General features: G+C 46.9%; 1 protein-coding gene across 7 annotated transcripts; it reads right to left on the bottom strand.

Annotated features, from left to right (window-relative positions):
- Positions 1 to 3,194: 3,194 nt before the first annotated feature.
- Positions 3,195 to 14,257, bottom strand: DRD3 (dopamine receptor D3). 7 transcript variants are annotated; one of them, XM_015875863.2, is made up of 7 exons: positions 14,161 to 14,257; positions 11,663 to 11,954; positions 7,635 to 7,747; positions 6,329 to 6,471; positions 5,654 to 5,850; positions 4,487 to 4,826; positions 3,195 to 4,114 (listed from the first exon to the last, which is right to left on the bottom strand). In XM_015875863.2, exons 2-7 carry the CDS (start codon positions 11,942 to 11,944, stop codon positions 3,918 to 3,920), a joined length of 1,272 nt encoding a protein of 423 aa, XP_015731349.2. In that variant the 5' UTR covers positions 11,945 to 11,954; positions 14,161 to 14,257; the 3' UTR covers positions 3,195 to 3,917. The 7 variants fall into 7 exon arrangements, 5 of the variants coding, with proteins under 5 accessions (XP_015731349.2, XP_032303397.2, XP_085401381.1 ...); XM_032447506.2 differs by having other exon boundaries at positions 11,663 to 11,951; positions 14,161 to 14,228; XM_085545255.1 differs by having other exon boundaries at positions 6,329 to 6,487; positions 14,161 to 14,201.
- Positions 14,258 to 15,431: the final 1,174 nt, after the last annotated feature.

Raw genomic sequence — 15,431 nt, 5'->3', positions numbered from 1 at the left:
AATGAAATCAAGTTTGTCAAGCAGGATTTACCATTAATGAACCCATGCCAACAGGGCCTGATTCCCTGGTTGACCTTTAATTGACTCATGATGGCTGGCTCCTAAGATTATCTGTTCCTTAACTATCCTTTGCACCATGGTGAGTCTAATAAGTCCGCAGCTACTGGGATCATCTTTCCAGCACTTTTTGAATACAGGCATCACATTTGTCAGTCTCCAGTCCATCAGGACCTCCCCAGTTAGCCAGGACTGGGGAAAGATGACAGACAGTGGCATGGCAACCACATCTGCCAACTCCATCAGCACGCTAGGGTGCAATCCATCTGGCCCAATAGACTTGTGAGCATCCAGCTTTCAAAGCAGGTCCAAAACTGTCTCATCATGGATTATCCAGAGCTTATTCTTCTCTCCATTGCTATCTTCCAGCATAATGGGCTGTGCACCCAGGGAATAACTAGTTTTACTATTAAATACTGAGGCAAAGAAGGCATTGTGCATCTCAGCCTTACCCTGATCCTTGGTCACTGTGATTCTCTCTGCATCCAACAAGAGATCAAGATTCTCCCTAGCCCTCCTCTTACTGTTGACATATTTATAGAAATATTTATTGTTGTCTTTCACCTTAGTGGCCAAGTTCATCTCTATCTGGGCTTCAGCCTTCCTAATTTTCTCCTCACACAGCTTCACTGAATATTTGTAATCCTCATAAGCAGCTTGCCCTCACTTCCAAAGACGAACTTTCCTTTTGTTCCTGAGTTCCAGCCAAAGGTCTCTGTTCCTGACCCCAACCCTACACAGCCTACCAGCTTTCTTATACTCTTTCACAGTACCTATCCTCGTTTCCACTGCCTGTGTATTTTCTTTTTGCTCTTCTGTTTGATCAGAAGGTCCCAGCTCAGCCACATTTGTCTCTTGCCTCCCTCTCCTGATTTCTTACAGCTGGAAATGGAGAGCTCTTGTGCCTTGAGGAAAGCCGCCTTTATGATCTGCCAGATCTGTTCCAGACCTTTGCCCATGTGGACAGTCTCCCTGAAGAGCTGGAAGTCAGCTTTCCTAAAGTTTAGCTTCCTAATTTTACTCTGCCTGTCTCATATCCCTTTGGAGCATGAACTCAACCATAGCATGGTCACTACTGCCCAGGCAGCCTCCAATCCTGATGTTACCAGTCAGTTCATTTGCACTGGTGAGCAACAGGTCCTGTATTGCATCCCCCCTGGTGGGGCTGTCTGTTACTTGAGTTAGGAAGTTACCCTCAGTGCATACCAGGAGCCTCTTGGGTTGCTTACAGTTCACTGTGCTACTTTTCCATCAGATGTCTGTGTGGTTGAAGTCCCCCAGCAGGATGAGCACTTGCAATTGCAATTCCTCCTGTACCTGGAGGTAGAAGGCCTCATTGACGGGCTCTGCCTGATCTGGCATCATGTAGTAGACAGTAATCGCAAGGCTCTCCTTGTTGACTTGTTCTCTGCCACCCATAGGCTTTCAGCTTGCTCATGAGTATTCTTCAGGGTACTCTTCACACTCTGTCCTCTTGATGTTGATAGCAACACCCCTTTCCTTCCTCATCTGTCCTTCCTGAACAGCTTGTAGCCATTGATAGCCACACTCCAGTCATGAGAATCATCCCATCAGGTTTCAGTGATAACAACTATATCATGGTTTTCTAGTAATGCTGTATAGTTGGAATAATACAAGTACATAGCTGTAACTACAGAGTAAATAGCCAGAGGGTATCTAAGGAAAGACTCACCGGTGCTGAAGCTTTCAGTCAAGATAGATGCTCCACCAGTGTTGAGGCTCACCACAAAAACTCCACAAAGGAGCAATCTCCAGAAAGAGATACTACCTTAGTGGTGGTCAGCCCTTAAATGGGATCTAGGAGAGGTGGAGTTAAGCTCCACCACTTCCAGGAGAACATCTGAATTACCTTCACCTGTGCTCCCACAGCTGACTCATCACTTGCCTCTGATGGTTAATCAGAGGTGCAGGCTGTGATCAACGGTTTCCCTTACGAGCACAGTAGCTTCCAGTGCCTCCTGATTGTTTCCTGATCTGCATGCACTGGTGTAGAGGCACTTCAGCTCAGCATCTGGTCTCCTCACTTCCTTAAGGGACAACTCCTTAATTACTTTTACATATTTCACTTGTTCCCCATTTCTTTCTCCTGTTGCTCCAAAAGTCACTGCCTCATCATCATAGGACTTCATACATGCAGCAGTGTTGCTAGCACCTCTCAAGGCAGCATGTTCTTCAAGGCCCCTGCCAGCACCCTATGCCTCTAAAATAGCTATGCCATCCCGCAACTCATCATGAGAAGGCTCACTATCCACCCAAGATCTGCCCAGATCTTTCTGTATTACCCTTCCCAGTCCGGAATGGAGCCGTATGCAGTATGGTGTTACATTTGATGTCATAATGTGCTGCAAAACTGCTGGGGAAACCAACTCATAGCGACCTACAGCTTCTCAGGAGGAGAGAAGAGGGGCAGAGCTGAGCTCTGCTCTCTGTGACAGCAACAGGGTAGAGCTGTGCCAGGGGAGGGGCAGCAAAAGTTAGGGACAGTTCTGCACTACAGGGTGGTGGGCATGGAACGGGCTACACAGGGCAGTGGGCAACACAGCCCCAAGCTGCTGGAGTTCAGGGAGTGTTTGTACACTATGCTCAGACATAGGGTTTGGATTTTGGGTGTTCCTATGTGAGGCCAGGAGTTGGGCTCAGTGATCCTTGTGTGTCCCTTCTATCTCAGGATGTTCTGTGATTCTATGATCTTTGCAGGTTGGGACTAATGACTGCCAGAAGAAATTGTGGTAAATGGTGTTTTTTAGTTAATTTTTTCATGGGTGCTGTGCCATCGCTATGTCTAGACAGGCAGTGCTTGGATGTTTTCCTTTTGCCTTGCTGGGCAGACTGCTGTTGTTCCCTATGGGTTTGAGTTTTACCAGCTCCCTTCTGTCTCCAAATGCTCTTAACTCTCCTTAAAACCAACACAGAGATGCTTTCTGGCTCTTCTGCCTGCTGGCTTGATCACAAATAGTGTCCAGCACAGGGGACCTTTATTATCCTATCTCTGCTGCCATATGGAGCACAGTGTGTGCCGCGTATTGGTTGTGCCATGCCAGCAGTGCAGGCTTCCCAGTACTGGGAATTATGTGCAGCCTGTGGCAAGCTCCAAGCTCCCACAAAAGCACCAAAACTTCCAATTAGATATGTGTTTTATTGGATTAATGCAGTTACAATATGAAGAACATCTCTCCACACAAACTATACATGCTGTCCACTAGCGTCCCACTGCAAAACCCATCAGAGTTTGTATTAGGAAAGAGGGGAAGCACTGCCTGGATGGAGGAGCCAAGATGTAAGAGGCAGAGATGACCTGTTGTTATGCCCGAAGCTGTCAAACAAGAGTGGCTAACAGCACTGCTAAGCCAAAGCCTGGGAGAAAGAGCTGGGGCTCCTGGTGAGTCTCTCTGGATCCTGTACAGTGAGAGGTGAAAATGGGAGAAACACCAGGACTGTCACAGGATGGGTTTTTCTGTACAGGGAGAAGCGCATTAGACTGCTCTGGCATGAGAGCAGCTGACATGGCCTAGAAGGACTCATCTGGTGTTTTGACTTAGGAATTACTGGAGATGGGTTTGTGAAATACCATGGGGAAAGGAGACCACGGAAGGACAGCTCCAGAACAGCTGTGGGAAACTGGTCCAGCCTGTGTGCTGACATCAGGGGTTGGCAAGGGGACTGATGAGCTGGCCTGAGGTACTAGTCCTTTCTTACCAGAAGGATGTTATCGAAACTGTCTCCCCAGGGCTGTGCTGTGAGAGCAGCTATTGCAGCAGTCAGGATGAATCCTTCTTCTGGCCGTGCTTTGGATGAGGTGCAATGCATTCCCAGAACAACCAGTAATGCTGGTCCTGCCGTCAGCAACAGAGGATCTTGAGGAAGGCTCTGCGGAAGTCAGTGTTGAAGGTGGTGTAGATGATGGGATTGAGGGCGCTGTTGACATAACCAAGCCAGGTGCTGGCACTGTAGAGCCCTGGGGGCACATGGCAGGCCGGGCAGTGGGCGTTGAGGATGTGAATCAAGAAGAATGGCATCCAGCAGACGATGAATGTCCCTGAGTTTGACAGAAAGAAAGAAAGAAAACAAACTCTGACTTCAGAGAGAAGCAACAACTTGGAAAAAGGGCTACACATGTGACTTCTTCCCTGACCCTTTCACTATTTCCCTGCAGCCTGGTACACCTGTCTGCCTTTGGTAAATGCTGGAGGTGACATTAATTCCTGATGGAGAGGAACTTTGCAGTGCAAGAGTTCAGGTTCCTCAGAGTCAGTTATGTGAATGAACAGGACTATAGATGTGGCCCGCTGACAGTTGCCACAACTTAGGAGGAAAGTCTACTGCCTTAGCTGTTTTAATGAGTTATGATGAGGGCTCCTTTATTTCCCTGTTAGTACTCAGTTAATGTGGGGAACTGGCTCTCACTCACCCAGGACAATAGCCAGCATCTGTGTAGCCTTCCTCTCCCGAAGCTGGATCAGCCGGGGCTGCTGGTGGGCTAGCTTCAGAGAGCTGACAGTTTTGCCATTACTGAGCCTCTGTACCTCCAGCCCAGAATTCTTACTCTTCTCTTCCAGCCTGTTGTGTTGTGGAGTCCTGGGTGTCTTGCTGAGAGATCTATCTTGGCAGAAGCTGCGGTAGTGCTGGAGGCTGAAGGCAGTCAGCAACTTTCTTTTGGTAGACATCTCCTGGTCTGAGCATTTGAGCTGGAGACAAGGGGAAAATGGGCCCTGGCATCTGTTTGTCGAAGTTTTCCTCTTGATGTGTTCCTGCAAAAGAGGATGCCACAGAGGAGCTTGGAACCATCTCATCTGTTCATTGGGTCAAAGGATGATGAGAAGAGTTGTAGGAGTTATCCTTAGCCTGTATCATTTCTTGGGTGCTAAGGCTAACCTCTGGGGATAGCACAAAATCTAGTGATCGGGACTGGCCTTTACTTATCAGAAGGATGAACCAGAGTGTGAGAGCTCTCCGCCTCTATCCCACCAAGAAGCAGCATGAGAGCAAGAAGAGATGAACCACCTGCTCAGCTAACCTCTCACTTGTGCTGTATTTGCCCTGATACCCTAAACACCCTGACCCTATTCCTAATGTAGCTTCACACTGAGAAAATGGTTAAAACAAATGGGCTCACATGGCTTGCCTGACCAGGTGATCCCTTTCAAATTACTGTGTTGGTTCCCTTGAGCATTTTGAACTCTGCGATGGATGAAGATTTTTTTATTAATAGTCTAGGTCATTAGAGTCTGTGAAGCCTCAAGAATGAAACTTCATAGAGTAAAAATCAATAAATGAATAAATCAGTCTCACTGGCAGAGAAAAGACAGCTCAGAAGGAACAGCGGTGTAGGCTGTGCCCTTTTCCAGTTGCCTGGATGGAGAGGCAGAGATACACTTGGGATATCTTGTTTCTAGTGCTAAAAAAGGACTTCACCAAAGCTTCTGCAACTCAGATACCACAGTGAATGAATGAAGGATGGGATGAAAAGATGTTATATCCCTTCTTTGTGCTTTCCATTCTGTGCTTTGACCCTCTGAAGAGATGGTGCATGCCCTGTCCTTTTTGACAGTTCTTACTATGTTCATGTGGATCTTACTTTATGTGTATAACATGGTTTGGTGCTGGCGCTGTAGCTGCACTGCCGAGTGAGGGTTCTCTTCTTTTGCCTTTGTCTTAGCACAAGGTAAATCCGGACATAGAGCAGAAGGGTCACCATGAAGGGGAGGTAGAAGGATACCAAAGAGGAGTAGATTATGAAAACAGGATTGGATATTGAACAGACACTGGGGTCCCCTGGGGAGGAGAAAAAAGAGAGACGAATGGCTGAGCTGCTTCATTTCATTGAAAGGAGGTCCTGGTATATTGGCAAAGCAGGTAATATGCTGGCTGACAGACAAGGGCAGTCTCAGGAGTGCAGGCATCTCTAGTCTCCTTTATTGCAGATTATACTGTGGCCTACTCAGTCACCTAAATGGTGTTTAAAACCAGCTCTGCCTCAGATCATCTAGCATGACCTATCATGCATCTGCTTGTTCTTCTGGCCAATTGATACGCCCATTTCTCTCACCTCTATTTCCATTCTTCTTCAGAACAGCCTTTCTACTTTGTCCTTTCTCCCATTTCTGTTATCTTCCTAGATGCTCTTTTCAGTTCCATAAGACTTCCTATAGCTTCAAAAACCTGCAGGTTCCATGCTAAATGACCTGGCCATATAAAAGGCAGCTTCACTGCCAGCCCCACCCTGTGTGCTATTGTTCAGGATGTCACTTACCTGTAGTATTGAAGCCAAAGAGGAGAGGGCATGACACTGCGAATGCCAACATCCAGACTACCACGATCATGAGAGAGACCCTCCTGCAGGAGCTCTGCCCAGTGTTGTACTGGTACTGCACTGGTTTCACCACTGCAGTGTATCTGTGAACCAAACCAGCTCCAGAAAAAGGAGAGGTAAGAATGGTGGGAGGAAAAGCATCAGGTTTTAAAAGGAGGAAAGAAAGCCACAAAGGGAATGTGATGGTAGAAGTGACAAAGAGATGGAAGAGGAAAGAAGATCAGGTGATGGATCAGCAGTTTGCAAAAATGGTAAGCAGGGTATTGTGGGGAGGAACAAAGGAAAACAGAGTTAGTTGGCAGCACTAGGGAGAAATGCGTGCAGAACTGCTAGTGTTGTGAAGCTACAAGATTTGTGGGTCCCTCAGCCCCCTAGGGTTACATGTGCACTGCTGGGAAGGAGCAATCTTTGGAACAGCCATGGCCTATTCTGCTGTGCCTCAGCTTCCCTCCATGGTTTTGGCCTTGTGGACAGCCAGATGATTGCCCACTGGCAAATATTCAGGGACACTTGGGTGCCAGTGTGTCTTAGAAAACAGCTCCACAAGCCTGGGATTTGGAATGCGCAGGGGTTTTGGCTTAGGATCTCCCAGTGGCAGAATTGAACTGAAATGGGGAAAGATGCTCCTATGGAGAAACACTGGTCCAGCCCATTGCTGTGAGCGGCATCTTTAGTTTAGCTTTGAACCAGAAATAATGAAGGTACAGTATGTAGTGCTTCTTCCTTCCCATTCAGATCCCCATAGGGAGGAAGTTTAGGGCCTAACTGGACTGCATGTGCCAAGGTCTTGGCTCCCAGCTTTCACTGCTGCCTAGCAAAAGCTAAATTTTAAGACACAGGAAAACAGGACAAGGCTGAAGATTATAGAGCAATAATCTTCTCCCCTCTGTACGTATATGGCAGGACTTTCTTTAGTAAATCTTCCTGGGGGAATATCCCTACTCAGTGGGAACTAGATGATTGATTCTGATTTCTGCCTTCAGAAGGAATGAGGATGTGGCTGACTATCAATGCATACTGCTTTACTGCTCGTGTATCTCTATCTTTTCTTAAGTGTAGACATCTTCTAGCACATAGTGGGCTACGCCATATTCATAGCTGCAGAGACAGTGACAGACCTGATGGAAAGCTTTTGTTCCTGAGGATGCTGATGCTGCCTGTGCAAACCCAACATCCACATCCCTTCCACGGTTGTTTGGGGCCTACACCTCCCTGGCCTATTCTCTTGTATGTAGCTGGTACTCACCTGTCAATGCTGATGGCACAGAGGTTTAAAATGCTGGCTGTACACATCATGACATCCATCGTGACAAAGACATCGCAACAGATGCGGCTGAAAGTCCAGACTCCCCCAGTCACCTGCATGAGGAATCACAAAACCATCTGCTCTGTTCTTCATCAAGTGCTAAGAACTTATGTATAAGAGGGTGTTCTCCTCCAAGCACCTCAACACCAAGTTATCTCAGTTAAAGATTTCAATTATTAGATCTGAATGTGAATCAAAAGCTATTGGGACAAAGGGTTTTGAGTGACTACCTTGCCTAGCTTTTGATCTGCTTGATTTGAATTTTTAATCACAAAAATTTAGCTGTGGCCAGTCTTTGTGATGGAGAAGTACAGTTTTGGCCCAGACCAACATTGAAATCTTCACAATTGACATTTTCATCTGGCAACAGCATGCTCCAAATACTGTGTGGCCCTTGCTGTGCATGGGTTTGATCTTGAGGCTGCAATGGTGGCCTGGCTCTGAGAGAGGTGGTCAAGGAGCACCTGCTCCTTGCAGTAGATGAGCAAGAAAGCAGCTTGCTCTACAATAGATAAGCCTAATGAGTGAATACAACTAAGATCTGAAGTAGTGTATGTTGTTTAGGGACCCAGCATAGAAAAGACGCTGATGAACTGAACTAAGTCCAGCACTTTTGGGGCTCCTTTGTTTCCTTTTCAAGAACAGCAAGCAAAGAGAAAGAAGAAAAACAAAACGTACCTTACAGATTTGCTTCACAACTAGAAAGTTACAAGATGTACAAATTGAAGGCTGCCCCTCTGAAATCAGAGACTTGATCAGGTAGGTTCCTTTATTAAGGAAATCCCACATCGTTTGTGCATTAGCTGCTGATTTTGAGATCTGCTTGCACTCTTCAAAACACCAAATCATTATAAATGCTGGAAAACTTTGCAGTGGGACCTTGTGAAGGGTCCTTCTGTAGCACGAGGCAAAATACAACGCTGTGTGTGTGTGTGTGATCTATGAAGACTGAAGAATATCTCACCAGGAAATGCTGGCAGGTGTTTGCATGAAGGCACTTAATGGAAGGAGTTTCTAAGGTCGTGAGCATATTTGAACACAAAGCCCAAAGAGAAGCTCTGGGAATATGGACCATTAAAACCAAAGAAGCCGGCGGTGGGAACGGCTCTGAAGAGAAGCCTCTCAGGATGAGGTATTCAGATCACATCACTTGTATATTAAGCTGCTGCTTGTATTCAGAGAATGCTCAGCAGATCAAAACATTGGGCTTAAAACCCATTCTAGCTTCCACCAGTCAGAATTAAAATGAGGGCCAGCCCCACAGAAGTCAGTGAAGAAGCTGATGTTTACATACATAAGAATACTGAATTTATTCCAGTATTGAACAAAGAAGTGCCTTTTCTATTATAGGCCTTGTTCATGCTTTTAAATTTTATTTCTTCTCCTTATTTTCTTGTTCCACTCATCTTTGTTACAGAAGCAATAGCTTGCCACGGTTTTCATGTGCTGGCAGGGCACCTATTCTTTATCCCTCTGGAGTCTTTTATCCAGGAATCTCAAAGCACATTGCAGGTATTAATTGAATGTCACCTCACAACTGCGTGGATGAGGCGGATGGTTAAATAATATTCTCCTCTTACAGATGATGAGAGCAAATCTCATATAGATGAGCCGATACAATCTCTCCTTACCACTGAGTGTGTGTGCAGCACAACTGAGAACAGAGTCCAGGATGAAATCCTGGCTCTGTCAAAGACAGAACAGCTAATGCTCCCCATGGAGCAGGCTCTCACCTTATCCTACATGGGGACCCGCCTGCTTTATCCACAAAACGGCAGCATTATTATTTTTTAATTTAGCAAGCCTTCCAATCTAAAAACCATTTTTGTGCATTCATAAACTTACGCAAATCCATCACTCTCCCGAATCCCTAAAAATAAACGAAGGAATCTGTAAATCGTATTAAAACAATGATGCGTGGATAGGAATAAATTAAGCTTGAACACAAAGTTGCATCAGGTTTGTAAGCAGCTGTGCCTCTAAGCATGATCACTCGATGAGTTTTGTATCTAAGAGAAAGTTCTTCTCGGGGATGCCATTAGCACCCTGCAGCTGAGAAATCCCACTTATACTTTTGCAAGGCCAGAGAAACTAAAAGCATGCATTCAGACAGGCCAGCTGACAAGTGGGAAACTGCTGGGGGCAGAGGCTGCTCCACAGATGTGCCCCTGTGTGCACACACTCTCCACAGCAATAGCAACTGGTAAGTCTTTTCTAATGCAATGCATATTGTGATTTCTATTGAGACTGGAATTATGTTTGAGGTAATGGAATATTCCTGTATGAGCAGTCTGAAATTAAATTTGATTTTAATAATACTTTGTAGGTGTAATCAAAATGAACAGTCTATTTTAGACATTTTATTGGGTTGACTTTCTTCTTCTTACTCCTTGCTTTTTATTGTTCTTCCCTTCTTTATTGCCTCCATCTCTCCAACACCACTTCCTACCCCATGAGGTAACACCACCAGGGCTGCTCCACACAGATTAGTCTAAATATCACTACTAACTTCGTTAGGAACATGATCGCACAAGCAGGATTGTGATCTTTTGTTCTTTCATTCCACAGTGATGCTATATGTAAATAATTAAACATCAATGCCCTTACTAATTAATGATGCTTGTACACACAACAGACCCTTAATTTCTCTTACTTGTGGTCTTGCTGAGGCTGCAACGGATACAGTTTGAGAGAAGCTTGGTTTAACATAAGGGAAATGGCTGCACTCTATGCCAAACTTTAGAGATCTGCTGGCTACTCAGTGTGCCCTGTTGACAGAGGAGGGCTGCAGACCACTGCCATTCCACTGCTGCTTGATCAGATATCCTAGCACACGTACAGCTGGTTTGGCATTTGTTGGAGTTTTCCTGTACTGTCCTATTTTCTATTCATGCACTGTATAGTCCATATACACAAGTTAAAATCTCTCTCTGCTGCTGTTTTGTTTTGTGGGAAGGAGGTCAGCCAAAGGTGGGCAGCTGTCACCAGAATGTTTCACCCACCCTCTGGCCTGATCCCACCTTGCCCCTTAGAGAAGGAGCGCAAGGCTTTGTAGAGGCCATAGCTCAGGGGCTTGCTCTGTCTCTGTTATCATGGGAACAGGGCTGACAGCAATGAGCACAGCTGAAAGCTTATGGCTTGTAGGCATTCACTCTAATTTTTCTGGATCTACCAATTTACTTGAGGTAGCATGAAAATGCTAAAGAGAACAGATACAAATGCCAGCTGTAGCGTGCTTTCCTGTATTTACTGTAGCAAAAATGTTTACTGCTGGAGTAGCTTCAGTAATTCAGGATTTTGCCACTGTGTGGAGGAATTATTGTTACTATCCTGTATCTGACAATGTTCTTCATACTGCCACTGTCATGCTACTACAGATTTATATCAGCCCAGTGTAAAAACTTGGGAAAATGAGAATAAGACCCTGAGGGCTTGATGAATCCTTTGAAGATATTGTGAAAACCCTCACTTGACTTAGATTTTGGAGCATGATCTTTAGCTTCATCTCTTTGTCAGCCTGCTTAGGTAACGTTACTTGGAGCTATCATCACAGATATTAAGATTCTGAAGCTCCACAAGAAATGAGGATTTGACCATTCTTTTGTTTTCTTGCCAGCAGGCAGGGATTGATCTTAACTCTGAGATGAGTTCCTTTAAGATATTTCCACCCCCTTGCCTACCCCTGTCATTCCTAATCCATCACAGTGCGCACCAGCAACCCTCCTGGCTGGTAGTGGCAGCTTCAAGGACACCAAATTAAAGTGTTGTTGGCACACTGAGACCCAAAGCTGACATCACTAGAGGTAGCCCAGTTGCCATTCGAACTAAAAAAGCTGTGCCAGAAAGAGCTGGGAGGCTGAAATGCAAAAGGGCTTTATCCGTCCCAGAGCTGGCCTATCCTGAATGCACATGGTCATGCCAGTTGTACCTCGGTTCCATGCTGCTTGACTTTCCCAAGATGTACTCACCTCCAGGTACACCACCCACGGCATCACCAAAGTAGCCACCAGCAAGTCTGCCACTGCCAGGCTTACCACAAGGTAGTTTGTGGTGGTTTGCAAGGTGCGCTCCCTCAGCACAGCTAAGCAGACCAGCACATTCCCAAAGATGATAGCCAAAATCAGGATGCAGTAACAGAGGGCATAGTAGGCGTGTGAGCGTGGCAGGTCAGGTTCTGTTGTGTTATCTGCTCCACAGGGAACAGAGCTGGTGGTGTTAAGATGGCTGCTGGCTCTTGTGAAGAGTGCCATGGGGATGCTGCTGCAAAGAGAAAGAGATGAGTGAAAACGGAGCCATATAATAACTCTGGAGAATGACAACTTTTGGTAGATGGCGTATGTCTGTCATATTTCATTGGTGATGCTACTTCAAGTCAAATTTGGAGGTCTTCATTCTGCTCAAATAAAGGCAGAGCTTTATTTTACAGTCCACTTTGTCCTGGTTTGTTTTTCATTGAATCTAAGCCAAAAGAAGAATGCAATATTTCATTTTCTATCATAGAACCACAGAATTATAGACTATCCTGAGTTGGTAGGGACCCACAGGGATCATTGAGTACAACCCCTACTCCATACATCACTACCCCAAATCCAAACCCTGTGTCTGAGAGCGCTGTCCAAATGCTCCTTGAACTCTGTCAGATCAGTGCTGTGCCCACAGCCCTGTGCATCCCGTTCCATGCCCACCGCCCTGTGGTGCAGCCCCTTTCCCTGACCCCCCCAGCTGCCCCTCCCCTGGCACAGCTCCATGCCGTTCCCTCGGGCCCTAGCAGTGCTGGGCCTGGTGCACCCCAGGGTATGGCCGGCCCTTTGGGCTACCCAAGGCACTCTGCTGACTCACATTCAGCTTTCAGCTTTTCATATTCAACTGTGTTCATCTGAACAGTTCATCTTACCAACCAATACAGCTGTAAGGAAAGCGGCAGTAGTTTTAACAAGCACCAAAGTCACACCACAGTACCACTCAGGCCAGCTGGGCATAAGTGCAGTCTAAAACAAAGCAGTCCATAGCACTTAGAAGACCCAACACATTTACCCAAATGAGAACTTGGAGCTCCTATCTTTTCCCTGGGAAGCACTCTCCTGCTTCTCTCATTAAAAAAACTCTTTTATATCTTCATGCAGTTGAGAGCTCAGCAGCCTGGCAGAGATTGCACCTGCACTGCTCAAGAAGGCTCTTGAACCCTGGCAGCTTCACAGTGAGCACCACAGGCTGAATTACTCCTCTTCTACAATGTGTTCTCATCCCAGGCCTTCTGTTCAAATGATGCTCAGCTTCAACCCTGCTTACCATGCCAAATTTCTCAGTGCAGCCCCCATCTCATCCATACTGTGCTCTGTGTATTCCATGTCTGACTGGAAGATACACTTTCTGTGCTGAAGAGCAAATCAACTTGTCATTTGGGATGGAATAATGGAAGGATGCATGAAGCAAGCTTTGTGGGTTTTTTTTCTTACAATGGGCTTGTGATTGTGCTCAGAAACCTGCCCTTTTTTGATGCAGGAGGCTGATTTGCTCCTGATTTAGGATGCTGATTTTTTCAAGGTATATGAAGGCTGCCGTCCCAGGGTTGTCCTATGGTATTCAACCCCTCTTATCTGATTTTTTTTTAATTATTATTTTATATTTTCACTAGTGCTCCAATTGCTAAACTCATTATCAGCATGACAGATACTAAAGGCAAGGTCCAAATATTGCAACGCCAGCACTACAAATATTCCCAGCTCCACCTTACTGCTGAAGAGAAACATCCACCGTGTATACAATGTATTACACATTGTAGCTGTGTAATAGGTGATAATTGCTCCAATCCCTTTCATAGAAGCATCCTTCAAACTAAGCTGCCCATGCCAGCCTGTGCTTGTGAGAGGACAAGGGCTCAACGGGATGCCAGCTGATCTTCCCCGTCCCACCAACACAGACATCCTTCAGGACAGGGTGAAGCCAGCTCCTACCATGAGCGTTTCACCTGCAAGTGCTTGCACTTCCCTCTCAGTCTTTCTTCTGCCTGACCCCGATCACGAAGTTAAGCCGCCCGCTCGATGTGAAGAATTCATTTCCAGCGGAGCCAGCATTGCTACCGAGCCCAGCGTTCCAAAGCAGACCCGCTGTAGCCACCCAAGTCAGGGCTCGCTGTGCAACGACACAGCTTCACTGTCTGTGGCCACGAAAGGCAGGGTCCGTAGCACTGGAAGCAGCTGCCCAACCCATAAGCAAAGCCACCCGAAAAAACGAACGAAAGGCACAAGGCTTTGGTGCTGCGCGGTTTGCTAGGGGGTCCCTCCCGTTCCTCATCGCAACCCGAATCACTATCATATATATCCCCTTCTGCCAAGAGAGCCCCGCTGCACCCACCCCCGCCGGGCTCCCTCCCTCCCACCCTCCCACCTCTTATCGGGGTGCGGGGGGTGAGGGCAACTAGGGGGGGCCCAGGAAGGGGAGGGGGCCGGCGGTGAGCGACACTTACCCCTGCCCACCGGGCCCCGCCGCCGCGGCAGAGCGGGGCTCGGGCTCGGTGCCGCCTCCTCCCCGCCCCGGTTCGGCCCCGGGGGCGGGCGGGGACCCGCAGTAGCGGGGGGCGGGAGAGGCGGCGGTCCGTGGGGGCCGTAGATCTTCGGGGGGGGTTCGGTGAGTGAGAACATGGGGTGGCGGCTGGTGCGTGGAGCTGAAAAATTAAGTTAAAAGATCAAAGGAGAGAGGGATTTTAGAAAGGAGAGAGTTAGAAAAACCTGCCTTAAACCTAGGATGGAAGGTTGCAAGTGGAGGGAAAGCTGAATGGCAGCGTGGTGTTGGAGAAGTATCTTGAATGCCTCAGAGATGCTTCCCGAAGTGTGAGATGGGGTCTGTAATGCCCTGCAGTGCGGTGTATGGGTTGGCCCTGAAGCTCCAAGTGGACCCAATGGGACTGGGAAGTGCTCATTGACCTGCTGCAGCACAGCTTGAGAGGGCTCACTGTCATGGGGAACAGGCTTCATGCATCTGTGGGCATGGGCTGACTTGTGGTGGGCAAAAAGGAGAGGAGACACTGCAGAAAGCAGAATTTTAAAGAAATGAGTAACCTTGATGAATATGCTTTGGGACCATGGCTGCCTGGATAGTAGATATCCAGGATAATCTAACTGTAGGCAAGGGGGATAGGAGAGAGAAGATATGGAGAGCACATGTTGCTACTAGAAGTGTGTATTTTGAGAACTACAGGATCAGAGAATCATGGTTAGAAAAGACCACTAAGATCATCTAGTCCATTCATGTCTCTTCATCCTGGTTGGGTGGTCTATAACAGACTTTTACCAGGATGTCAGCCTTGTTGGCTTTTCCCATGTTCCCTACCCATAAGGGCTTGATATTATTATTCCTAATATTGAGTTATACAGCCTCAAAACACTCCCTAATACAGAGAACCACCCTACCGCCCCTCCTTCCTTGCCTATCCTTCCTGAAGGACACTTGCTCTGTCTAGCGAGGGCTGTGGGAATGGCAGGCTGGGTGCAAATGGCTGAAGAATGCAGCTCTGTGCAGCAGGAGCTCTGTGCAAAGAAGCCGCCAAGTGCTGGATGCCACACTGCCTAATTTTAGCATTTTTAAATGCGGCTTATTTGTATGTGGTTCCTTAAGGAGTGTAGCTAGAGAAGTGTTTGTCAGCTCTAGGACACTGGTCTCACAAGGTGCTGCTGCAATTTGCTTTATTTGTGTTGTCTATTCAACGTATAATGGATAACCAAGAATCAATAAAGAGAT

Source organism: Coturnix japonica, chromosome 1 (genome assembly GCF_054131305.1).
Source record: "Coturnix japonica strain WE chromosome 1, WE-NBRP24, whole genome shotgun sequence".
NCBI lineage: Eukaryota > Metazoa > Chordata > Aves > Galliformes > Phasianidae > Coturnix > Coturnix japonica.
Note: the sequence above shows the minus strand (reverse complement) of the source record. Positions and strands in the feature narration are given on the sequence as shown.

What these genes read in the sequence shown, in the direction of transcription:
- DRD3 (XM_015875863.2), bottom strand. Translation starts at nt 11,944, where the DNA reads ATGGCACTCTTCACAAGAGCCAGCAGCCATCTTAACACCACCAGCTCT. An exon ending in CTTTGGCTTCAATACTACAG is followed by an intron (nt 5,851 to 6,328) that starts GTAAGTGACATC and finishes TCTCCTCCCCAG; the next exon opens with GGGACCCCAGTGTCTGTTCA. An exon ending in AACCATGTTATACACATAAA is followed by an intron (nt 4,827 to 5,653) that starts GTAAGATCCACA and finishes CCTCTTTTGCAG; the next exon opens with GAACACATCAAGAGGAAAAC.